A 23,747-nucleotide genomic window follows, 5' to 3' on the forward strand; every position below is an offset into this window, starting at 1 on the left:
ATCCCCAATTATTGACGTTTGACTCTATAGATCTGCTATCAAACCATAGTCGCTCACCACAACTATCGAGCCAGACACAGACAATATTGTGCTGTGCTCCCCCATGATGTCTGCCGTGATGGCGGGAAGTTGGTGGAGTTGTACAGAGGAGTGTATCTTGGTTGCTTTGGATCCATGTACTGTCTACAGTCTTAGACAGTTAGACTATACCCCGCTGAGTCAGATACATAGCACAAAATGGTAATGCGGACCGAGATGCCACATAATTTCCAATCTAGGAACCAATACAACGATAAGTAGCAACGCTGACTCTTACTTGTCGACCTCGTATTCTTCTCATATACGTTCTACGTGCTGACAAGCATTGAAACTACCTAATAGACCAGCCCGTCGGCCGAAACGCCTTCTAAGGGACTAGTCAAGTTTTGACCTGCAAGCTATTAACAGGCGAGTACGATGCGCGTTGCCAACCATCAAAAAAAAAACTTCAAGACTCGGCCCCTCTTCTTGGGAAGCCGAGCTCGGAAACAACATCTCTTGCGGCCAGTCCACCTCGTTCGATTGCGCCATCAATATAACCGCGCCAGCCTGAAGCCCAATCCGAACTCGCAAAGAGGACATTCCCTGCCCGTTGCTGAAGCGCCTCGAGATGTTTGAAGCTGAAATCAGGCGGAAACATACACCATGAGCCCCCGGAAAATGGATCTATGCTCCAATTGTGCCATATCTGGGCATGGATTCAGCTCCATTACTTGTCCACCTGAACATGGAATAGTGACTTACCGTCTTTTTCACCTCCATGTGATGTGACTTGAGACAATCCGCCACAAAATCTCGAGCATCTTGTTCGGGTGCAGAAAACTCCTTGTTCACCCCCCAGCAAACGACATGCGTATTTCCCTCCGAAGTTAAGCCGTCTCCAGCCCCGGAACAGACTCTCTTCATTGGCCAAGATGTACTGGACCATGATCGATGTGCTGAGCCCAGTACGTTAAGATGAAACTTGGCGCCCTGATTAATGTTGCCACTTGCAGCTGCGACCAGTTTGGCTGGGCTCAGAGCTGGCTCAAAGCGGACTTTCTCAAGCACATTCAACGGAATCGTACAGACTAGCCGTTTCGCAGACCACGTTTCATTCACAAGAACCCGGTTGCCTAGGTCCTGAATCGACGCCACACCTGTGTTAAAAGAGTACGTGAGATTATGCGTTTGGATAGCCTCCTCGAAGAAGCACCGTGCGAAAGATGACTGGCCCGTTGGGATCTTAAACTGGTCGCCAGTTTCGTACAGGCCATCCATGGTATAGCCCCCCAAGGCCCACCATCTCAGGACATCAAAGAAGCCAGCCTTTTCCATATCACTTCCGCACATAGAAGACAGACGTGCTTGAAGCACGGCAATTTCGTCATCAGTGAGACTCGACTTGATTTGATCAAGGCGTTGAGCGACTGACAGTTGCTCCCAACGCTTGGCTTCAGGATTATGGTGCGGATTATGTGGATATGGGATGATCTTCCGTCCAAACTTTCCATCAACATTGCACAGCTTGATAAATGCCTTTTCGGTCATTGCGTGCTTGCTTTCTCTCAGCAATGTCCGGACACCAAGGCGCATCAACACTCACCACTGTATCAGGGTCTAGATTCCGAGCCTTGCCTCTGAAAAAGGTCGTGCAGTAATTGTACCCGGTGCTGGACTCAGTGTGGCTTTCTAGCAACGCCGTAAGACCATATCTGGACATCTCACGATAGGTATGGGGCTGGTTCCAGTGGACCCATGTGCCTCCCATTTCATACAAATGGCCATCGATTTCCGCCGTGTAGGTCCGGCCGCCGATTCTGTCTCGAGCGTCGAGAAGAAGCACCTTGAATCCTGCCGATCCCCCACAGATGAGTATCGTTGAGATTGTTAAGTAAGATTCAACTCACCTGCTATACATAGATCTCTGCAAGCGGTCAAGCCGGCGTACCCAGCACCCACCACAATCACATCGTATTGGCGTGTTCCGTCTTTTGATATATTCGTTGGAGGACTGACAGCGCCGACGCTTTTCAGGCCCTGCTGAAAGGCAGCAGTATCATTATTGAGGTAAAAGCCGTCGCGGGTCGTCATGGCTCGGGGAAGCAAAACAGAGTAAGACACTTGAAGCAAGCAGACTGAATGAGTGAGCGCTCCATGCGAAATGTTCGAATCTTATATATATATCCAATGGATCAAGCCTGCCTACAAAACTCCGAGTCGCCCCAGCTGTGTCTGTATGGATCCTAACTGACAGCGCCCTTACTACATAGTTAGGTGTCGCACCCCAGTTAGTAGTAGCTCCAAGCCTCCAAGTCCCACCCCAAATTTCCTACTTTCTCGCTCCACCTGCTTATCATGGTTAGTCAGGCCTCGCTCACTCTACACTGTGCATCGTGCAGCCGACTTTTCTCTCCCGACCTTCCTACTACCTATATAATATCCTCGAGGAGGGGTCGCTTGTTTCTATCTAACAGGGCAATCATGGGCAGATCCATCCACAAACCTCGGTGACTACTCGAGTATCTGACCTCTCACGAAAGGTGCTCTACCCCGCTTACATTGGAGACGTTCCTGCTGACCCCACGTAGACTAAGAAAAAGCATTTCTCTGTGACGGTTTCTTATCCTTTTAGAATACCGAGAGCGGTTAGAATTTGCGAGGAACACTACGTTTGACTTTCAGACGTCTGTGGAACATCGGCATCAGCTGCGGCCAAAAAGGCATGAAGAACGTCCGCATTGACTCTTTGCATCCCGATCGTCAAACCGCATTACAGGGTAAGACTTATACTACGCTAAAGTTTCAAAGCGCGCTCATGCTCATATGAGTCTAGATTGCTCTCACTGTATCAAGCGGCGCATCAAATGCGACCGAAGCATCCCACATTGTGCTAAATGCGTCATTCGGGATTTGCAATGCCCTGGGTACAATCCATCCCCCCTCAAGTGGGGTCAAGGCATTGCGAGCCGAGGAAAGTTTATGGGGAAGACACGGCCAATTCTGGAGCCTGATGAGCTTACTCGAGGGAGGGTTTCCCCAAAGCGAGCCGCTCGGGATGCAGACCATGGATCAGTAGATGCTGCTCCTGAAACTCCCTTGGACCCAGGAAATGCCATATCCATTTCCCTTCCAGTTGATAATCCTAGTTGGATTGAACGTTATACATCGGGTCTGGTCCTCGGACATCTCCACCACCATTTCTTCCATAAGGTCGTGCCTCGGATGAGATGGGTTGACTTACCTGACAACCCATGGCGAAAGACAATTCAACCCATGGCAGAGGGCTCCCTCTGCCTTCGAGTAGCTATGGCTAGTCATGCTGCTGCTCACCTATCAATCACATGTTCGGGCTCCGCCGATGAAAGGGCCCATTTCCATTCTCTCTACCAGCATTTGAGAGATTCAAGTCTTCGGATGCTCAATGAAAGGATGCGAACCGACTTACTTTGCGAGAACGATACTCTAGCGCGCAATATACTTGTGCAGTTTCCTGTTGATATCCTTGCGTCTACGCTCCTACTGTGCTACGCAGCTGCTTTCGTACCCGACTGCACGGATTGGAAGCTTCATTTACGAGCTTGCCAAACAATTATCGGCGCCCACAACCCACAGTGCCGCGCATTGAGTAGCACATCCGTGGCTTTTCTACTCAAGGAGGTCGCTGATATCGAGATTTTCAGCGGCATCTCAGCCTTCGATCAGAAATTGACACCAATCACAGATTCATTCTTTCAGCAGCTACATAAGGAGTCCCCGTGGACCTTCACTAAGCTTATTGAAGAGGTCACTACACTAGAAAGGACACGATACGAGTATTTGCGAATTGGCCAGTCGGTCCCAGATGTACAAATGCAACTATGGCATCAGCGAGCCGAGGAAGCATACTCCTCCGTGATGGCCTCGGTCGGCTCGTTCCTAGAGCAGCAACCTGAGCGAGAATGCCTTGATACTGTCATACTCGTACACCACCATGCGGTTGTGATTTATAGCTACCAGGCTTTGGCACCGCGAGACGAATTGCATAAAGCCCTCGATCTCTTTCTGGACCCTCTTCAGAACTGTGTGCATTCCATAATTTACGGTCCAGAGCAGAGATTCTCTCATGATCTTTTCATGCCGCTGTTTATTCTCGGAGCGGAGTGCCGCGGGAATAAAGCCAGGCAGGTCATCGTGGAAGACCTTTTCCTGAAGCTACTTTTTGTCACTGGGCTGTGGTGGAACCACTCAGCTCTACAGTTCCTACGAATTTACTGGTCGAATGAGGATTTGAGCAACATGAATTGGCTTCAGTTTGCTCGCAAAAACGAGAGTCAATTCGGAAATTTCATTCTTTTCTGACGAGGTGTCGCATGAAGCTATTTTCTCAGCCATCAAAAAAGACACCTGAGGCACCAAGCATGCTCCATTTGCAAAGAGCGGTAACGGGGCGCTCGGCTGCCGTAGCGTCCGGGGCCACTATAAATTTGTTGCTCCCACAAGAATTTTTTTCCCGTCCGCATCAACATCAACATCAACACTCTCAACACTCAACTTTTGGTTGTTTCGACAAGATGCTGTCGACAACTCCTCTTTATTCGACTTTCTTTCTGCGCTGACTCTGCATGAGTTCTGCGACATCATCACAAGTCTTTCTCCTTGAGCGACAATTGTAAAAGGTATGCTGGACAATTTTTCTTTTCCAACACTCTCCCTCCCCCTGGTATGATGATCCTACGACACGCTATAGGCATTCCTCAGACTTAATTTACCATGTGGAATCTGTCTCATCTCAAGTTTCAGCCTTGTCTGACCACCTCTTCATCACTGTTTTATTATTTCATGTGTTGAACGAGCCCTGACTAACACTCTGTTAGGTAAAAACCACCCTCTCTGCAGCTCTTCTTTCCTCGATGAAGATATCTTGAACGAACGGGCGGACATAATAGTGCATCTCACTTCATCCATAAACAGCGAAGCGTACAAACTTTGCGGGTGCTGGGAGGTGTATTGCTTGTTGAGAACTCGTCACCTGAGTTTATGCAAATCATCTATGGATGCTCAGTGTCTGGCTGCCAGTTTACTGACTCGCATCGATAGGTACTACCCACACTCTCTTCAAGCACTTCCGGTCAACATTACATGATGAACCATTTATTCACACTGTTTGATCTGCACTTCGGTGTGGAAATGAACATCAAACACACAAAATCTGATTTAATGAGGTTGGTTCCTCCAAAATGTTGTTGCACGAGCATTGCTAACTTCGACAGCCTGACTTAGTTGACTCTGGATCATACAAGACACACTCTCAATATCCTGGATGTGTGCTAACTATATGATCTCTAGTTTAGGTATTTGCACTACATATGACTATTGTCAAAGTCAAAGAGTAAGCCTACCTCATCCGCCCTGTTGCCTCAAATGATGAACCCTTTAATTGCTGTTTTTTCCGAAACACATTTTGAGGAAACTTCTTTTCACCTTGGAGAACTGATGTCTTGCCCTGAGCGAAATACTACTTCATTCATTCTTATTTCCGCTGCTGACGGTTCTTAAATAGCACCCTCGCCATGATAGATCAATACAATCCAGTCACTATTACAATCTTATCTTTATTTTCATGTCCACTTTGTAATCTCCGTAAACCACAAGCAGTCTACTCGAAGAACAACCCATGCCTCTTATGCCAATCCTCCAAACTCTCCTCCGGATACTGCTTGAACACCTGCTTCTTTCCCTCGGGAAACCTCGCCCAGACCGGCTTCGAGTCCTCGAAAATACAAACCATCTCATCAGGAACAGGCAGTTGGGTATCGATCGCCGACGCAAACGGATGGATCAGCTCAGGCCAGGTTTTATCCCAAAGCCAGAGCATGGTCCCGCAACCCGAGCAGAAGTTTCGCTCTGACGAGCAGCGCTCTTCGTCTTTTGTGCCGCGAGATTTGATGGCATTGTATTTCCTGCAAATCCAGACCCAGGTTAATGTTATTCTTGGTACAAGACGGGGAAGTGGGAAAAGAAGTGTGAAAACGTACTTGATCAACCCCTCTCCCTTTCTAATTTCTAAGCTCTTCGCAATCCCGCCTAGATTCACGGCGCCAACATGCCCGCCGATCTTACGACAGATGCTGCATGCGCAGAGCTGGTAGGGGACAGGGGTGGAGGATTCGAGAGTGAACTCAACGCTGCCGCATTGGCAGCTTCCTTTAAGTTTCCTATCGTCGAGGATTGGATCGTCAGAATCATGATTGATGAAACAAGCCAATTATTGACTAAATGTATAGAGTACGAGGTCGTTATTGGATGGTGTGAGGTTATTCGCCGGAATGATTCCTCAAGGTACTTGGTTTGGAGACCGGGTTGCATGGTGAGTGGTTGGCGGGGATGAACGTACATAGGCATCTTTGAGCTTGCAATGGATATAGATCGACGGAGATGTCTGCTTCTTGTCTTATGATAGATAATCAATTGATTGAACTGCAATTGTAGACTCAATAATGTCGATGAGAGCTCTCAAGATATGTACACGAGTCCCGACGTCATATATCTATACCGCGGAACAAGCAGCGGACTTATCACCCACCACCGGGGCTTTTCCATGACTCCAAGTCCAGGCCGATTGAGGGGTCGATTCCACAGGAAATAGCGGTGCATGCCACCCCATCCAGCCTCTCATGCTTCAAGAACGCTTTAACCCCTCTATGATCATGATTGTGATTGGAGAAGGTGACTTGCATCTGACGTGCAGCGCAACCTCCGTGTGGTTGACTTTACATTGTTTGCATGTTTTGCCTTGTTTGTCTTCCATCGCATTGTCTATCGTGATAATCTTCAACTCCGATAGTCGACCATTACACTCAGCAATTGAACATCTTACTTGAATATAACTCTGACAAGATGAGTTTCGGAGGACCCGGCGGCGGCGCAACAAATATCAAACCCACCCCGTGAGTGCCAATCTACGAGATTCCCTCTAACAGGGAAGATATCGGATCATGTCATGTCACCTTTATTCTGTATTTACTTGGAACTGAATCTGAGCTAACTTTTACTTGCGATATAGTCCCGAGAAAGGGAGTTTCCCCCTCGACCATGAAGGTACATATGCCCTCGAAATCAACTACAAATACAACAGCATCAACTTCCGCCAATCTCCGCAACCCTACCCACCCACCCCGCCGCGATTCACCCCCCAAACTCGAATCGAAGACTAACGTTAAGATATAATAGGCGAATGCAAACACCTCATCCAATCGTATCTCAAATGCCTAAAACTCCAGCGCGGGGTCAACGATGAAGAATGCCGAAAGCTAGCGAAGGGGTATCTGGCTTGTCGCATGGATAAGTGCGTCTCCTTGCCTTGCCCTACCTCTTCCTGTCTATCTCTCTTTGCTATCTGTCTTGTCGCTTTTACTTGGTGGACTGCAGTTGACCTTGTGCGTTGTGTGCGTAGGAACCTGATGGCGCCGGACGATTTTCGAAATCTGGGGCTGGTTTTTGGGAAGGATGATGGGGGAGGACAAGGCGGGTCGGATCCTGGTGCTGCGCCGAGTACGAATACGGGGTCAGGGTCGAGGTCCAGTTGAGCGTGAACTGGGAGATATATGGTGTGTGGATATGCCTGAGTTGGGGTGGTGATGGTGCTACCCTTTCGTATTGTATGTGTCCGGTGTGAGATGGAGTACGAGGGAAGGTTGATAAGGTCGGCTTGTATTATAATATCTGTACGTCTATATGCTATGCATGGGGTCATGTGAGATATCTGTTTGTATATAATGGGTTATGATATTCTCTACTTTTTCTGCATAAGTGTTGGTGGTCTCTAGATAAGTGTTTCCGTAGCCTATAGTTATTTAGAGAGCAGCTTAAGACTTGGTGTGAGATTCAGCAAGGTAACCCGGACCATGATGTAGAGGGTCCAGAGGAGGGCAATCCAGTAACATGCTTAACGAATGGTATCATAAATGTATACTGAAAGAAACAAATGGTATATACTTTCAAGATGACAACAATCTAGTCGCGTCTAGGAGAAGCTGCCTGCAGTACAAGCACATTTCCAACGGTTTTATGCTCAGTCCGTACCATTGTTTCGGCAACGGCCCCCAAGACTCCCCGGGCATCGGTTCCGACTTCCTCAGACGGCGAGCCGACTTCAACCGTCTGGTCAAGGCGATTGTTGCGTCGTCCGACAACGGTGATGTTCCCGTCCTTGAGCAATGATTGAGACATTTCGTTCTTGACACTATCGATGACGAGCTGGACGGCGGCGCCGGAGTTTTCTTTCTTTGGTGTGATGATCTTGAAAACCACTCGGGATGAAAGTGCATCTGGGAGAGAATCACGAAGTGCTGCAAAGAATATCTCATCAGACTGTACAGCACGCTCAAACTGAGGGCTCGAGATGTCGTGCTGCTTTGGCGCAACGGCGACATTTGCTGCCTTAGAGCGCTGTGTGGCCTTGGGGAGGTCGATGTGGATGACGGTGGCCGTGACCTGGTCGTTCTGGGCTAGCTGGAGGACGAACTGAAGAGCGAACCGGTCGTCGTCTCCGCCAAAGAACGGCATAACAATATGATGGGAGCGTGTGGCTGCGGGACTGGACCAAAAGGCGCTTCCCATGCTCCTGATACTCACACTTCGTTGGATGCTAGGTCGAGCTTTGGCGTTGCGAGTATACGAACTCCGTTCGATGAGAACACCCACATTGCAGGAGCTCTGTCCTAGAATGTTCGAAACGAAACTCGTATATGGCCCGCTGGAAAAGCGATTTGCTTCATCCAAACCAAGCCCGCCTTGATGCTCGGTCAAGGCGCCAGTTTCGCTCCAAGGAATGAGGAGGAGGTCGGTGGTATCCTCGCGGGCCATAGTAAGCACGGTGTCTGCGTATGAATGCTCGGGAACTACCGAGACGCCGGCCATGATCGAAATATCGTGCCATTGGCCGAACGCGCGGAAAGTGTTGATCACTGGATCCCACAAGGAATGGTCATCAACTTCCGACACTTTCATCACACTTGAGTCTCGATCCGTGAGCTCCAGCAGGCGGATTCCATGGACCTTGAGTGAGTTGTCATCTTGAACTTCGCTTGCAGCAGACTCCTCGGCCGCTGGTTCAGGCGATCTGGTGCTCTGCTGAGCCTTCTCCGGGTGAACCTTCGGCGTTGGTGCATGATTCGGTCCAAGAAGTGCTGCAAGGGTGCAGATGCTGGAAAGGCCATCGAGGCGTAAGTAGACGAGTAGTCTTCGAACATTATGTGACTCTTGCTGCTCTTTGGCGGCCGTAACACTGTCGCTACGATCACCAGGATGGATAGGATTTCCGTCCCAGTCAATTTCCCCGCGGCGCCATCGGTCGACCTTGTCTTGATACCACTTGGGGTAGATGAAGGTCGTCAACGGTGTGGTAGCGAATGTCGTCACGAGCGCCATAACGACAAAAATGGTAAAAGTACGCCTGCTCAAAATTTCCGCTTGCAAGCCGATATTCTAGGTTTGAGGTTAGTATAACCCTAAATAATTATGGGAGAGGACATACCAAGACAATAAGCTCGACCAAGCCTTTGCAGCTCATCAGGGTTCCAATGGCGAAGCTTTCGCGCCAGAGAAGGCCACAGGCTCTCGATGCAAGGGCTCCCCCAGTCACTTTGGCGACAAAGGCAATTAGAACAACAGCGACGACGTAGCCCCATATAATACCGGAATCGAGTAAGCCCAAGTCGGTCTGAAGCCCGGAAAGCGTAAAGTATAGTGGCAAGAACAAAGCCGCTACGAGGTCCTCAATCTTTTCTGTCAACTTGAGTGCAAATCCACCTTCGTGAGGGCATAGCAGGCCGATTAGGAAACCTCCGAAGATAGCGTGAACACCAATGACTTGAGTGAAGAAAGAAGAAGCGAGGGCTATGAGAATCGTAATGGTGACCACCCCCTGACTTGGCCCTTTTTGCAAGCTTCCAGTGTAAATGAGAAACTTCAAAAATAATGGGCGGAAGACCACACAGAGGAAGAGGACGTAACCAGCACAGACGAGCAACACCCACAGCGCTGTCAGACCACTTCCAGCATTGACTAGCGCGACGCAAAGGGCGAGCAAAATCCAGCCAACAACGTCATTGCCGACGCCGGCGGAGAGCACGATGACACCGACATTTGTTCCAAGCAATTTTAATTCTGTTAAGATACGGCATAGAACAGGAAATGCCTAGAGATCAAGACATTAGACAAGTAGGAATCTAAATAGGGCTGAACGTACTGTGATAGCCATTGCAATACCGATGAAGAGCAGGTAGGTGCCGAATTCAATGGGCTTTATGCCCTCGTCGTCGCGAAACTCGTGATATAGGCCATAGGACACCGCAGCACCTAGCCCAAAAGGCAGGACCATGCCAGCGGCGGAGACACTGCCAGCAACCCGCCAGTTACTGACCAGAAAGCCGAGATTGGTTTCAAGGCCGACGAGAAAGAGAAACAACACTAGACCGACGTTCGCGAATAGGTTCAGATTTGGGATCGACTCTGCAGGGAAAATAGAGTCTGTGAAATTAGGAATTCGTCCCATCACCGAAGGCCCCAGCACAATACCACCGATGACTTCGGCGATAACGCGAGGCTGGCGAATCTTCTGCAGCGGCCAATGAAGCAATCGGCAAAGAACTATAATGATGAACGCCTATCCCGGCATAAGCTTTGATACACCTGACTCTAGAGGGTCGCTTACCTGAATAATGAAGATAACAATTGGGTTTTTGGGGTCATATTGAGATGGATCGCCACCCTCAAGAATACCACCCTGAGGGGGAGCCCGATTCTCCGTCGAGTTGTCGGCCATGACAGGCGCGGTCAGAAGGAGCTGATACGTAAGTTGAAGCGCCAGTTATGAGAGAGTGAGGAAAGATAAGCTGAAGGATTATTCGAGGAGCAGCTGTAATTATATAGGGGCCGGTGAGCACAAAGGCGACCAGACTAGCCCACTTCAACCCCGGCCGTTGACAAGCGGGACCCACGTGGTTGGCGTGGAGAGAAACAGATTATCGATGTTGAGCAAGACGGGAGGTCAAAGAATGATTCACCGTAGATGAGCTTACTGCGGGGAAGTCGTTGATGGCTGAAAGCTCAAACCTTCAGCTGTCCGAAGGTTGATCGGATGATACGCCCGCCGTTTGCGTCAGCCTACCTGTTGACCAGCACCAAAAGCAGTCTGAACAGCTTGTAGAGATTCCAGTGAGCATCTGACCGCTCTGAGACGCGGTACAAGCCACTCCAGCATGGTCCAACAAGATCTTGAGAAGCGAGTCTTGGAGGCTTGGGTGCTAGCTTACTAGCGAGCCCACATGAGATCTATACAATCTGGGCGACCCAATCAGGGCCTGACTCTGACATTTCTGGCCCCGATAACGCCAAAGAACCCTATTTTGACCTGATGGGAGCAACATTTGCCTCTTGTGTCGGACTCCGACTCTTGGTTGGCCGCGAAGTCAGCTTGATGATACGCAGAGTCGCAGACACTCGTCGGCGTGACTGGGATCTTGACTTGCACCGAACAGCGAAAACAAGCAAAATCTTTAGTCACATGACTCAGAGTCCCCCCACATTACTCCAGACTCTAGACTCTAAATAGCCTCACATTTCTGACTCTATATATTATTATGTATAGTATCACAGTAAGTCTTGTGACTGTGCAACGACACGCGTGGTCTATCATTTGGTACTGTACAAGTCCGCTATGATTGGAACTAAATTCCCCGCCGCAGACTAATGCCATCGCAGCAAATCATACCTAGCGAACTTTATATCGCGTCATTCTGGTTATTTAGTAGACTATAGGTAGGTTCTTCAGTTCTCATCAGGGCACGTATGAAAGCTGGCCCCGAGTTGTTGTTCTGACCTTTAGGCTGGTGCAGCCTAGGGACGATATAGTTAATAGGAGTTGGAGTGGAACAGTTGGACATGTGTAAATCTATCGAAGCTACTTGAAGATCTCTTCAAGCTCAATACCTACCTAGGTAACTATGTCAGTGTAGTTTTATGATCTCATGGCGGGTTGAGGACCTGTGCCTTAGGTAGGTAATGAAATTGAAGACAGCCTGCAGTGGGTGAAAGAGCGGGGAAGCTCCAGCTCCGACCGGCACGCACCGAGTTCGGCCCTCATCCGACTCCGTCCAAGCTCCACGAGTGCCCACGAGACGAGCCATCTGCATCTGCACTTGCCATCAGTTGGCCTCTCTCTCGGATGTCTTCAATTGCACGTCCACCAGACCCTTGTTTGGTTGCCATCGTCCTCATCGCTCGCTCTCGCGCCGGCCCTCGATTCGTCTTCCACTACCCTCCTAAACCGCTCACCGACAACGCCCTTCGAACCCCTGCCAAACCGAGACGTACCTCCCGTTCGAAGAGTAGACAAAGCTCAAAAAGTAACGACTCTACATCTAGCGATGACAGTCACTCAAGCTCGGACGAAGACGAGGAGGAGAATCATGCCCAAAGCAGCCATGTCGCGGGGAGCAATCTAAATATTAGGCGAGCGAGCAACTTCGGCATCGACGATAACTCAGTCTCGGCTTCTCCAGGGGCAGACAATCAACGACCGGGCCCCTCCAGATCCTACTTCAAAAAGCGTGGTACAAACTCTGATGTCGAAACCGACTCCGCTGCAGGGTCCGATAGACAAGAAGACGGGTCGAGGGACACAGATGGGCCCCGTGTTCCAATCGAGTCCATATTGGGTTTGCCAGTTGATGTCTGGGAAAAACTTTTAAGCCCGTCGCCCTCATGGCACAAACGGCGTTTTGAGGTTGGAATTAATGACCTGGCGTTCGTCGGGTGGCCGGTTTTCATTCGTGAAGACGGCGGCTGGAGGAAACAAAGGCGCAAGAAGAAGAAAAGGAAGCAGCGTGCCGAATGGGAGGGAGGAGATATTGGCCACAATGACACAGCGGATGATTCACAAGAAGACGGCGGGGACACGATTGCAGCGTCGACCGAAACCTTGAGCCCAGTTACCGCCAAAAACCCACGGGCGTCCGTATCTAGCATGCGGTCCTCGAAGATAGCCAGCGAATCGCTAGACTCTGATGACAAAGACTCAATGACAATGTTTAACGTCGTTTTTGTGATGGATCCGCCTCTGTTGGAATATTCCATGCGCGTCCGGGAAATCTACGACAACATCATCAAGAAATTTACCAAGGCTCTGAAATGGGAACAAGCCCGGACAAACTACGTCTGGAGGGAGTCTCAGCATATCTTGCATATCAAGGAGAAAGCAAAGGAGAAGAGTCAGTGCCCTGTCTAGTTTTACCAGCTGAAGCCTAATTACCATTCCGCAGGAACTTGTCTCAACACACTCTATACTGATCTAATCAACCAGTCATCCCTTGCGAGGGCGATTTGCACCCTTTACACCAGCATATCAGCTTCCAAAATTGCATCGGTTACGCTTAGTCCCGACGTTTCCATTTCTGTCCAAATCCCACCGCTGACCTCAACACCGTACCTCCCCGCACAAACCGACCAAGCATACCCTGGACTGTGGCTCACGACCGCAGACAGCATAACCCCCGCAGATGACCCAACAACTGATGAGAATACCGCTCCGCATCAAGTAATGGCTAAGCACTTTGCGCTATTGCTGCTGGACAGCGAGGCAGCCATAATCAAGGATGTGGAGGCCGCCGGAGGAGCCTTAGCCCCGCCGCTTGTCCATTATATTCGTTGCTCCAAGCCTACCAAATCATTTGTTCAAATATCACAATCATCTGGAATACCTCTCCCTACGATCCAGTTTCTAGCCAGTCATTTAGTTTATTGGAGGAGGGCACGCGCGATCCCCCCACTCCACCAACGGGACATCTACATTGTGTCTCCGAATTGTGACCTCAGCAAACTGGAAGTGGCAATAACTGCTTTCCAACAGGCGTTTCCAACCCTTCCCAGCTTACCGAAGATGTTGTCGGCTTTAAGCGGGAGCCCAAGACCTTACGGAAACTTTATACCGAGTAAGGACCACAAGGCAACCTATTTTCAGATACTAGCCTGGTTATTGCGCGGCGGATGGGTCACTCAAATCCGGTCGTTTGCTCGAATAAAGATATCGCCTGAGGTGAAAATGGCCGTTGAAAAGGCCATTCGACGAGAGGAGGTTGACAAATATTTGAGCAGAGATCGGTCAACTTCCCTTACATCTGACAAGGCAAAAGCCATTGACGATGGTACATTCGAGGGCGATAGTTTTGACGACGCCTCGTCGTCTTCTTCTTCCTCTCTTGCCAGCCACGGCAGCGGAGACTTGACACCCATGGCAAATCGTTCGAAAGCGGAAACTGGACTTGATCTGTCGCATTCCCTGCTCGACCGTTCTGCCTCATTGAACACGGCTTCTTTGATACTATTGCCTCATAAAGCCTCCCCACTGGAATCTAGATGGCTAGACGAGCTTGTGGCACGGTTTCCCGAATACCCGGCAGATTTGGCCAGTAATGAAGACCATATTGGCGCTGACGCATTAGAGGGGGACTCTGAGGCCGCAGTTGTACGAACGTCGCTGAAGCAGGTTTGGCCAACCTACGTCAAGTACTTCAATGGCTACGACGCGCTAGAGAAGATCTCTGTTCGTGAGAATCATAAGCGGAAACTGGTCGCAATGGTCCTCGCTCGGCTAGGGGTCCCAATCCCCCAGATACCGCTCGAGCCGCATCCGAAGGAACATGTCCTAGTGACCTTTAGGCATTGGTAATGCTGCAGTGTGCTGTGGTTACTAATAAGCCTGCGCTGCGCAGGATCAGACATTGAGCAGAAGCTACTCCATCTTAGAATGCGTCAGGAATCAAGTTGGCCCGGTCTTAACTTCAGGGTTCCGGCCCCCGGGAGGAAGGACTCTGAAATCTGGATTTCTGAGACTCTGATGGGGCAGCATCCGAAGAATTCCGACCCGAACGCCAGTATGCCGAGAATCAGCCCTAATAATGATGATAAACTGGCTCCTCAGACTTTCCTACTCTTAGTGCATGAGCCAGCGTAGATCTTCACAATTTGCCCTGGGATTTCAGAGGTAGGATTTTTATGCAGGGACTGAAGACACCGTAGCACATCACCTCGGTATGGTGTACGGATACAATCCGCTCAGACCTGGATTTCACTGTTGCAACGGCACGCGCCGGGAACCTTCACGGAATGGGGCGGCTGTCACGTGCTCCCTGCAAGATCGCAGATATCATCAGTGTATAGTCAGACGGGGTACATATGTTGACCGGCAAAAGGGCCTTAAAGATTCAGATTTTGATGTCTCCCAACTGTTTCGATTTCGAGATAGGCCTTGAATAGGTTCGCTGACTTTCGAGACGGTAACATCGAGGGCGACGCCAAGAAATTGGCGATTGCATGATTTGGAGAAGAGGAAAATGGCTACAATACTCCAAATCGGGGTTGAGAGCGAGGGAGCGAGGGAAGAGTCACACTCTAAAGTCTTCTGAAAATCGTGCGGAATCACGTTGTACGGAGTAGTAGACATCAAGTCTTATATGCATAAGGATGAATATTCATGGCCTGACCACAGTACCCCTCACTGCCTGTTCCTGGTCGGCTATACTCCGCAGATGCGTTGTTTCGGTGGGAGGGGAGTCGGCCGTAGTTAATACCGGAGATTCGGATATGTATGTTCGATTCTTTTGGGCAAGCATAAAGGTCCGGCCGTGACAGTCTTGCGACTAGGCTTGAATTAGTCCAGGATCTTTTCTCCTAGTCACTGCGCATGTCTTGTTGTGGGTTTACGGGCCACGGCACGACTCACGAGGGTGGGAGAACTGAGGGTAACCTCGTTACTATCTTCCTTCTGTCTGCAACTGACGTACGGCAGCATGTTCTCTTCTGACGATTCGGTCATAGGTTTTTTTTAGAAGCTGACTCTACTATATGAAACACGGGGTATGCTCAGTGCTTGGTTTTCAATGGCATATCTCCTCTACGGTTCGAATGTACGTAGTATAAATACTGCGTATTTCATCTGCTCCCAAGGAGGAACCAGAATACAGACTGCTTGAAGTAACGTTATTTATAACAAAAACAACTCCTTGAAGGACATGGCATAGTAGAGGTATGCGTTGGAGCCCTGATGATTATGACTCTTACTCGGACAAGAGGAAGCGCATCCATGTCGAAGTATAGCATAGCAGCACCCTGTCAACGACTACAAGATACAGTACAATCAGAAGCTATGCGCCTTGTCAAAAAAAAAAAAAACCTGTATAATAAAGCGGTTCATGAAAGGTATATCCACAGTAGCACTACCTAAGAAGCCCTGAAGCCCACTGTGCTGGCGCAATGTGCGGGCGTCTCGGACAATACCTCAGTAGTAAGGATTTTTCAGGTCCAAAACACGGAAAGCAAGAGGAAGAACGGTTTTTCCCTACCAAATTTTTCTCAGCAAGTGGACTCTTTGGTATTACTTTTTTTTCTTCCTGAGCCAGTGATTCTTACAGTGGACGGCCCTGTGCGGATTTGGCAATTGAATTTTGATTGGGGATAATATTATTATTCTTCCCTCCTCTGTCTGTGTGCCTTATTGCTCTCTTCCCTTTTCCCTCACCCTACTCTTGTTTCTTGCTTCTTCACCCCCTCCTCTCTTCTCTCTTCCCCTCCTTGTCCCCCCTCAACTCCTGCACCCCGTCATCCCCTTCATCGCCCTTCGGCTGCTTCACTGCCGCCGGTGTTGTTGTTGTACTCAGCCCGTGCTCATTCCTCAGTCTTGCCGCTGCCGGATTTCTCCTTCGCACGTCCTGTAACTTCAACTTTACCGGGCCTTTTATTTCTGCTTCCTTTTTCTCCTCTCTGAGATTGGAAAGGGTAAATCAATTAGTTGATCTCCCTAAAATTTTATTTCTTCTCCGCACGAGTTCTTCTTCGGTCCTCTAGCGCGATCATCGACACTTTTTTTTTGAGATTCGCTTCCTGAGACATTTCCCTCGAGGACGTTTCGGTACTTGGAGAACTGTTGCTTTTTATTCAGCCGTTCCCACGTGAAAACCGCGATCCTCTACGTCTTCCAAGGGGCGACCGATTCCCGTCGTCATTGATCGTGTCCCGCTTTCGATTGTGAGTTTTCTGTCGCTGGACTGTTTGTGCCGTAGGCCTACCGTGTGCCAACCCCCCAACGGACTGAACACTGGACGGACGTGACAAAATTAGCTAGGGTCTAATACAGTCGATTGATTTAGTTGCGAACCGCATCGTCTTGGACCTCTCCTACGTCGATCGCTGCTTTTGCCCTTCCAACATCACATTCGCACCATTACTACAATTACCAGCTCAGAGCTGCCTGAGAATTCTGCGGAGGCGGTTGACGTGACCTTCCGATACGGGCACAAACGGTACGGATAGGGATTCGAATCTATTTTCGAGGACCTTGCTAGAGCGAGACATTTGTCATTCAAGTATCGCTCTGACTCGCCCATCGAACACCTCCCAATCTACAAATTGCGAAGAGTGATTATAAGCAACGGGAAGTTGCATTCAGGTGGGGTCCAAAAGGGCGGAATCTGAATCTGTTTACCTCCATCGGCGTTCGAACAGCATTCGCATCCCCTCCGGTTGTGGTCACCTAAAGTGGTACTCGTTCTCTGGCAGAACTATTTTCTATTAAGATCATCAGCACGAAAACTTGACATCTCCCGATTTACCTTTCAATTTAACAAAAATGGCCGCCACCTTTTCCTATGCTCAAGCAGCAAAGGGCGTTGCTCCCACGCCATCCAAGACGCCGTCCGAGTCGAACACACCGGTGTCCAAGTCCGATGAGCAGGAGTCGGAAATTTCACAGACCAGCGCAGATATTGCAGAACCAAGTGTTGAGGCTCCTGCTGATGTCGACAGCCCCGCTGCCAACAACGAGAAAGAAGTGAGCTCAGCCGACTCTAAGGTAGAGGCTTCCGAGACCTCTTCATCTACCGCTGCTGCGCAGTCGTCCACGATCTCGAGAGAAGACGAAAGTTCAGGCGCTCCGAATGGCACCTCTGAGTCTACTTGGGACAAGGAATCTCAGACTTCAGGAACGGACAAGCAGAGTGGTACTTCAGAGGGCGCCAAGGGAAAGACCGCTGAGAAGGAAAAAGAAAAGCCTGCACCGCCAAAAGAGCTTAAAGCCGCTCCCTTACCCGCAGTCAACATCTGGCAACAAAGAAAGGAGGCCCAGGAGGCCAAAACTAAGGCTACCACACCTTCGAAACCCGTCACGAAAATTGGTGTTCCGAAGCCCACATCTGAGACTTCTTCTACAACCGAAGAGTCTCAAGAGCAACCGAAGATCAGCTCTAAGAAGAAGGGTGGAGATTCGGCGGATAAGAAGAAGGGTGATGGAGCCAAGAGCCGCGAAGAAAGCACACCTGTTCCTCCAGTTGCCGATGCTGCGCTGTGGCCCACACCGCAAGGCGCCCAAGGCGAGGAGAAGAAGAAGGCACAAGAGAAGTCTGAGAAGACTGACAAGAGCCCAGTCATTCGCCCGCATGGCAAGGAGAAATGGACCCCCGTTCCTTATGTGCCCACTGCCGTCTTTAACACCCCTCTACCCTCTGCTGCACGTCGAGGTGGACGAAGTGCCCGTGGTGGACGAGATACCACTCGTAACGGCGGACATGCAGGCGGACCATCCGAAAAGTCATCGCCCGGTCAGGTCTCGCAAGGTCCCAGCACGAAGCAACCCACTGCTGGAGACCGAGGTAGGAACGAGTCGAATTCGGCTCGGGCTAACTCGCTGCCAGCACCCTCACGACGCTCAAACAGCACTGATGCAGATGCACGCAAAGCACCACCGGCTGACCGTACCCGTGGGTCTAAGGGTGTGGAAAGCGCGAATGCCCCCGCCAAGCACGTCAACGGCGAGACACTTGCTCGACACACTAGACCCTTCTCTAAGACCTACGAGGGTGCTCACAAGGGAGGCGACCAAACCTTAAAGAACCCCCATTTGTCCGTCGATACTCACAATGGACCGCGGCCTGGGCCTACTGAGCGTCGTTACGAGAACGGACCCAAGTCTGCCGACTTCTCCGGCTTGCACGGTGACCGCAAAGATTTTAAGGAGAAGGAGTTCTCCCGAGAACCCCGTGCTGAAAGAGGCAGGGGCGGGCACCGTGGGCGAGGAGGTGCTCATGCCGGCTACAATGGTGCCCAGGCGTCGCATTACCCCAACAACCACATGGCCCCTCAAAACTTCATGCACCCTAAGTCATTTGGCGGCTACAACGATCGCCGGGGACCTCAACAACATGGGCTCACCAATGGCTCCCGTGGTCACCCCATGACTATGCGATCTCCATCGTTGCCCAACTCTTCATCCATGTACAATATGTACCCCAATTACCCGGCCGATGTGAACACCATGTACGGCTTCCAACCAGTGCAAGCTGGTCCCATGTCGGCTGTTCCTTACCAACCATACATGGAATCATGGTCCCTTATGAGCATGATAACGATGCAGCTGTAAGTTTATGTGATGTACCTGGACCTTAAGATACTGCTAACACCGACAGTGAATACTACTTCTCGGTCGACAACTTGTGCAAAGACATTTACCTACGCAAGCACATGGACTCTCAGGGATTCGTTCCGCTGAACATCATCGCCAGCTTTAAGCGAGTCAAGCAACTGACGGAAGATTATGAGCTGCTCCGCCACGTCTCACGGCAATTGAGGGTCGCTGAACACTACGCTGGCGAAGATGGTATTGATAGGCTCCGGACGAGGGACCGCTGGGAGCAGTGGGTGCTCCCGGTAGAGCAACGTGACGTTTCGGCTCAGAACGCCGGACCCATCCCTTCCGCAAGCCAGAACGATGCTCCGGCACCACAGACCCATCTGGATGCAGCTACCAATGGCTTTATCCCAAAGTCGCTGCAAACAAACGGCACCTACCCCTCAAAGACCGCACTATCATCGGCTGCTCCGGAATTTTCACCATCTAATGGTGTCCACACTGGAAGCGAGCTTTCGAACGTAAGGATATCTTGCTCACCAAAGTGTAACAAACTAACGTCCTCATAGTAGCGCGATACCAATGACTTTGTGTGTGATTACTCCGAATTCTAGTTGCTGCTGCCGTCTCTACCTTGTAAGTAAAATGTTGATCCTCACAACATTTCTGAATCTCCTCAATGCAATCAGCCGCTAACACAATTTCAGGGTGCCAATATGAGACTCGCCGTCATTCTCAGCATACATGAACATATGGTCGGAGTTCATTTTCCGCATTGCATGTCGACAAGAAATCCCCATAACGGTTCATTAATACCCACAATGGCTTCATCTTGAACCAGGTTGTCAATTCCATGTTGACGACAATCAACGGTGGCCACAATATGGATCTTCGACTCTGAAGATGGTCACATTTTTGGTCCAATCTCAATGCACAAATGTACAATGAATTTAAGAGTCTAGCGTTTATGACCCCTGCACGATATATCGGCAACGGTACCCTCGATATTGTTCACTTTCACGGTTCTTTTCTTTTTTGGTTCAGCGACCCGGACATACCTGTCGAAGTTTCTCGGGATCTCGCTCTGGGGAAATGGTGTTCTATCCACGCGCACCAGGGATACAAAACATGTTTGTCTCTCACTTGAATGCATGGGAGTGTGTGTCTTGGGACCCTCAGATCCTTCAAAGTCGCTGAAAGATTGTTCATCCTGAATGCGAGCTTGTGAGCCGGTTGCAAAAGTGATTTTTCATGTTTATTTCTCTTTCGCCCTTATGTTTCTGTTGTGGCTTATCATCCATCATGACTTGCATCACAATCTGTCAGCTTATGCATTTATCTGTCGAGTGGCCGATGACATCTATTCTCAGCAAAGTGGGTGGGTGACATATGCACATGGAGATCTCGACTAGCTCTTCGCTTTCTTTTCCTCGCACTGTTTTCTTTCCGGTTTGAAAAATCTCTGGAGTCCGGATCTTGTATTTGCTGGGCTATTTTCTCTCGACTCCACTTGCTTTGGGTGTGCCGAGCTGCTTCCGCTCCCACCATCATAGATTCTTGATCCCGTTCCGTCCACTTTTTTGCTTCATCTTTTCTCTTTTCTCTTTTCGCTTCGTCTATTCACCTTCCAGTCTTCTCCACTTTCTAATTCTGCGGCAATGCACTCCATTTCCCCATTACACCAGGTTTCTAGTATGGATCGACCAGGCAGCATACAAAAGGTTCCTAAAAACATACTTCTTTTTACCACAGCGCGGCGCAAACGAGTCTCAAAAAAAAATGAAAAATGGCATTGCTTGCTTTACACCCGGGTCTGCATCTCTGGCTGAGTTGGCCAGACCTCATTCAATCTTGCTGTTCCGTCTTCTTCACCACTTTCAAGAGTTACTGAAGGATTGATATAATTGTCGTTCTTTCTCACAGGCATTTCCCGGGCGTCCACGTACGGTTCATACGGAGTTGCGCATTGCTATATCCTGGCGCGGAGGGCTTTCATTTCGAAGATATCCCCGCGACTGTCGGAGTCAAGCAATGGAAATGCAGAGTACATAATAAGGGCAGGGGTGATGTATTCTTCTTTTGTTCTAAATTATCCTGTGATAGTTTGAGTAGTGTCTGCAGATTTTAGAGGAGGGTTCTTAACATTTGTCTGGTACAATCTTCTAGTCGTACATGGGGCATGTATTAATCGGGACAGAACTAGTTAATGTGTTCTCCAATATCTCTAAAACAAATTTTCTACTCACATCCTTGACTCTGATGGCTGTGGTCTGGACACTATAACTATATGAGAGTTATGTCATCAGTGGAGCCTGAGGCCACAACAGCTGAGTGATGGATCGTGGAGTCAGCTTCACCATCAATTCGGAATATTCTCTCAGCTTCTTCAACCTCTCAACACTCTCAACCCTCCCTCTTTCCGACCTCAATCCGCTTATACACAATGGAAGCAGCCTCTCGACAAACTGCGAGGCTCCTCCGGTCCGCTACCCCCCGAACGCACCTCCGACTCCCTCTCTCCGTCCTCCCAACACCACAAACAACCCTTCGCCGGCGAACCATCACAACCGCACCGCGCCAAAATGCCCCCGAATCTTCGCTTCTCGGTCTTGCGTCCGGCATGTCGCAGTCTGGCTCACCACCGTCATACTTCAGCAGCCGGCAAAGTCTCCCCGTAAACACAGTCGTTCGGTTCGTACCACAGCAGACGGCGTGGATCGTGGAGCGCATGGGCAAGTTCCATCGAATTCTGGAACCGGGCTTGGCCATTCTCGTCCCATTCTTGGATCGCATCGCGTACGTGAAGAGCTTGAAGGAATCAGCTATTGAAATTCCGAGTCAGAATGCGATCACCGCGGATAATGTTACGTTGGAGTTGGACGGTGTGCTGTATACGAGGGTTTTTGATGCCTACAAGGCTAGGTGAGAGATATTCTGGCAATTGCAGTACATAGCTGTTGTGCGTTTGGGGCTAATAATTGAGCTTCGTACAGTTACGGTGTGGAGGACGCCGAATACGCCATTTCTCAACTTGCGCAGACGACGATGCGCTCAGAGATTGGCCAGCTTACGCTCGATCATGTCTTGAAGGAGCGTGCGATGCTCAACACCAATATTACACAGGCCATCAACGAGGCCGCACAGGCTTGGGGTGTCACATGTCTACGTTATGAGATCAGAGATATCCATGCTCCGGATGGCGTCGTTGAAGCTATGCACCGCCAAGTTACAGCAGAACGATCAAAGCGAGCAGAAATTCTCGATTCCGAAGGTCAGCGACAGAGTGCGATCAACATCGCTGAAGGTCGGAAACAGTCCGTGATCCTTGCTTCAGAGGCCGACAAGATCGAGCGGATCAACCGTGCTGCCGGTGAGGCTCAGGCGATTCGTGCAAAGGCTGAAGCCACTGCGAAGGCGATCGAGACCGTGGCCCAGGCTATCGAGGCCGGACAATCTAGTGCGCACGGAGCTATGAGCTTAAATATTGCGGAGAAGTACGTCGAGGCATTCTCGAAACTTGCTCATGAGGGTACGGCTGTTGTTGTTCCTGGAAATATGGGTGACTTGGGTGGTATGATTGCCAACGCCATGGCCGTGTACGGCAAAGTGAGTGGTACGCAGGCGAGGAGTATTGCGGCCAAGGCTCTTGGGGTGCAGGATTCCGAAAAGAGCAGTGAGGAGAAGTCCACTGCCGACTCCGCAACCAGGACGCCTGTCGTTGAGGAGGTCCTTGAAGGATTCGAGCAGGCGCGTCAAGAGAAGGTTGAATGAATCTGCCGTTGAGCGATACTCGTCAAATCATTTCTCGTCCCTCAACCATCGTCTCTAGACGATTGGGCCATGACAACGGAGTTGAATTCTCCATATCACGCCCAGAAATACTCTACTTTGACGTATTGCATTCATCACTGTACGAATGTACCAGCTACTCATCTTTTCTTTCTCAGCGTTGTCTCATTATCGGGTCTTGAAAAAGTGCACGGGACAGGCCGTTGTTGTGGAGGACGGTTGTAGATGGGCTTCGATGTGGAAGATCATTCCTAGAAATGAATCATGTATATTAGAATAGGAGGATCGAGGTATCATACAAGCATGTCTCGTCGAGTCCTCAATGTCTCGCCTGTTTGTATAACTAGTGAAGTCTGGGCGGAAACGTAGCAAAAAGCTCGGGCCACGTCCACGGATTCCGCGCCGCTGGAGATCGCGACTTGGGATTTGGGCGCGCCCTCCGCCGGCCCTTTTTCTGTTCGCATGAACTACTCCCATCACTCCCACTGCCTCGACGCTCCTG

At 49.9% G+C, this 23,747-nt stretch overlaps 8 protein-coding genes across 8 annotated transcripts; 5 read left to right on the forward strand and 3 right to left on the reverse strand.

The window, feature by feature from the left end:
- Window positions 1–345: 345 nt before the first annotated feature.
- On the reverse strand, window positions 346–2,125 carry BJY04DRAFT_229033 (flavin monoamine oxidase family protein). The gene is made up of 4 exons (XM_073718968.1): window positions 1,929–2,125; window positions 1,625–1,872; window positions 784–1,575; window positions 346–727 (listed from the first exon to the last, which is right to left on the reverse strand). The coding sequence occupies exons 1-4, from the start codon at window positions 2,110–2,112 to the stop codon at window positions 488–490; spliced, it is 1,464 nt and encodes a 487-aa protein (XP_073569295.1). The 5' UTR covers window positions 2,113–2,125; the 3' UTR covers window positions 346–487.
- Window positions 2,126–2,340: 215 nt separating this feature from the next.
- On the forward strand, window positions 2,341–4,525 carry BJY04DRAFT_193524 (Zn(II)2Cys6 transcription factor). Its single transcript, XM_073711927.1, has 3 exons — window positions 2,341–2,561; window positions 2,610–2,798; window positions 2,855–4,525. The coding sequence occupies exons 2-3, from the start codon at window positions 2,744–2,746 to the stop codon at window positions 4,357–4,359; spliced, it is 1,560 nt and encodes a 519-aa protein (XP_073569296.1). The 5' UTR covers window positions 2,341–2,561; window positions 2,610–2,743; the 3' UTR covers window positions 4,360–4,525.
- A 1,131-nt stretch (window positions 4,526–5,656) lies between these two features.
- BJY04DRAFT_220077 (GFA family protein) lies at window positions 5,657–6,366 on the reverse strand (the record flags this gene model as incomplete). The annotated part of the gene is made up of 3 exons (XM_073716771.1): window positions 5,657–5,960; window positions 6,036–6,215; window positions 6,290–6,366. The coding sequence occupies 3 exons, from the start codon at window positions 6,364–6,366 to the stop codon at window positions 5,657–5,659; spliced, it is 561 nt and encodes a 186-aa protein (XP_073569297.1).
- Window positions 6,367–6,796: 430 nt separating this feature from the next.
- BJY04DRAFT_93255 (uncharacterized protein) lies at window positions 6,797–7,832 on the forward strand. Its single transcript, XM_073721320.1, has 3 exons — window positions 6,797–6,947; window positions 7,064–7,098; window positions 7,231–7,832. Exons 1-3 carry the CDS (start codon window positions 6,898–6,900, stop codon window positions 7,584–7,586), a joined length of 441 nt encoding a protein of 146 aa, XP_073569298.1. The 5' UTR covers window positions 6,797–6,897; the 3' UTR covers window positions 7,587–7,832.
- A 1-nt stretch (window position 7,833) lies between these two features.
- Window positions 7,834–11,059, reverse strand: BJY04DRAFT_93274 (Kha1p). The gene is made up of 4 exons (XM_073721321.1): window positions 10,715–11,059; window positions 10,250–10,666; window positions 9,536–10,198; window positions 7,834–9,486 (listed from the first exon to the last, which is right to left on the reverse strand). The coding sequence occupies exons 1-4, from the start codon at window positions 10,823–10,825 to the stop codon at window positions 8,014–8,016; spliced, it is 2,664 nt and encodes an 887-aa protein (XP_073569299.1). The 5' UTR covers window positions 10,826–11,059; the 3' UTR covers window positions 7,834–8,013.
- A 983-nt stretch (window positions 11,060–12,042) lies between these two features.
- BJY04DRAFT_93363 (nitrogen permease regulator 3 family protein) lies at window positions 12,043–14,968 on the forward strand. Its single transcript, XM_073721322.1, has 2 exons — window positions 12,043–13,271; window positions 13,323–14,968. Exons 1-2 carry the CDS (start codon window positions 12,227–12,229, stop codon window positions 14,726–14,728), a joined length of 2,451 nt encoding a protein of 816 aa, XP_073569300.1. The 5' UTR covers window positions 12,043–12,226; the 3' UTR covers window positions 14,729–14,968.
- A 2,715-nt stretch (window positions 14,969–17,683) lies between these two features.
- On the forward strand, window positions 17,684–20,070 carry BJY04DRAFT_208620 (La domain family; the record flags this gene model as incomplete). The annotated part of the gene is made up of 3 exons (XM_073714008.1): window positions 17,684–19,464; window positions 19,515–19,977; window positions 20,029–20,070. The coding sequence occupies 3 exons, from the start codon at window positions 17,684–17,686 to the stop codon at window positions 20,068–20,070; spliced, it is 2,286 nt and encodes a 761-aa protein (XP_073569301.1).
- A 1,707-nt stretch (window positions 20,071–21,777) lies between these two features.
- On the forward strand, window positions 21,778–23,626 carry BJY04DRAFT_193564 (SPFH domain-containing protein). Its single transcript, XM_073711928.1, has 2 exons — window positions 21,778–22,378; window positions 22,450–23,626. The coding sequence occupies exons 1-2, from the start codon at window positions 21,900–21,902 to the stop codon at window positions 23,225–23,227; spliced, it is 1,257 nt and encodes a 418-aa protein (XP_073569302.1). The 5' UTR covers window positions 21,778–21,899; the 3' UTR covers window positions 23,228–23,626.
- The last annotated feature ends 121 nt before the right edge of the window (window positions 23,627–23,747 follow it).

Source organism: Aspergillus karnatakaensis, assembly GCF_047715665.1.
Source record: "Aspergillus karnatakaensis strain CBS 102800 unplaced genomic scaffold BJY04scaffold_37, whole genome shotgun sequence".
Classification (NCBI taxonomy): Eukaryota; Fungi; Ascomycota; class Eurotiomycetes; order Eurotiales; family Aspergillaceae; genus Aspergillus; species Aspergillus karnatakaensis.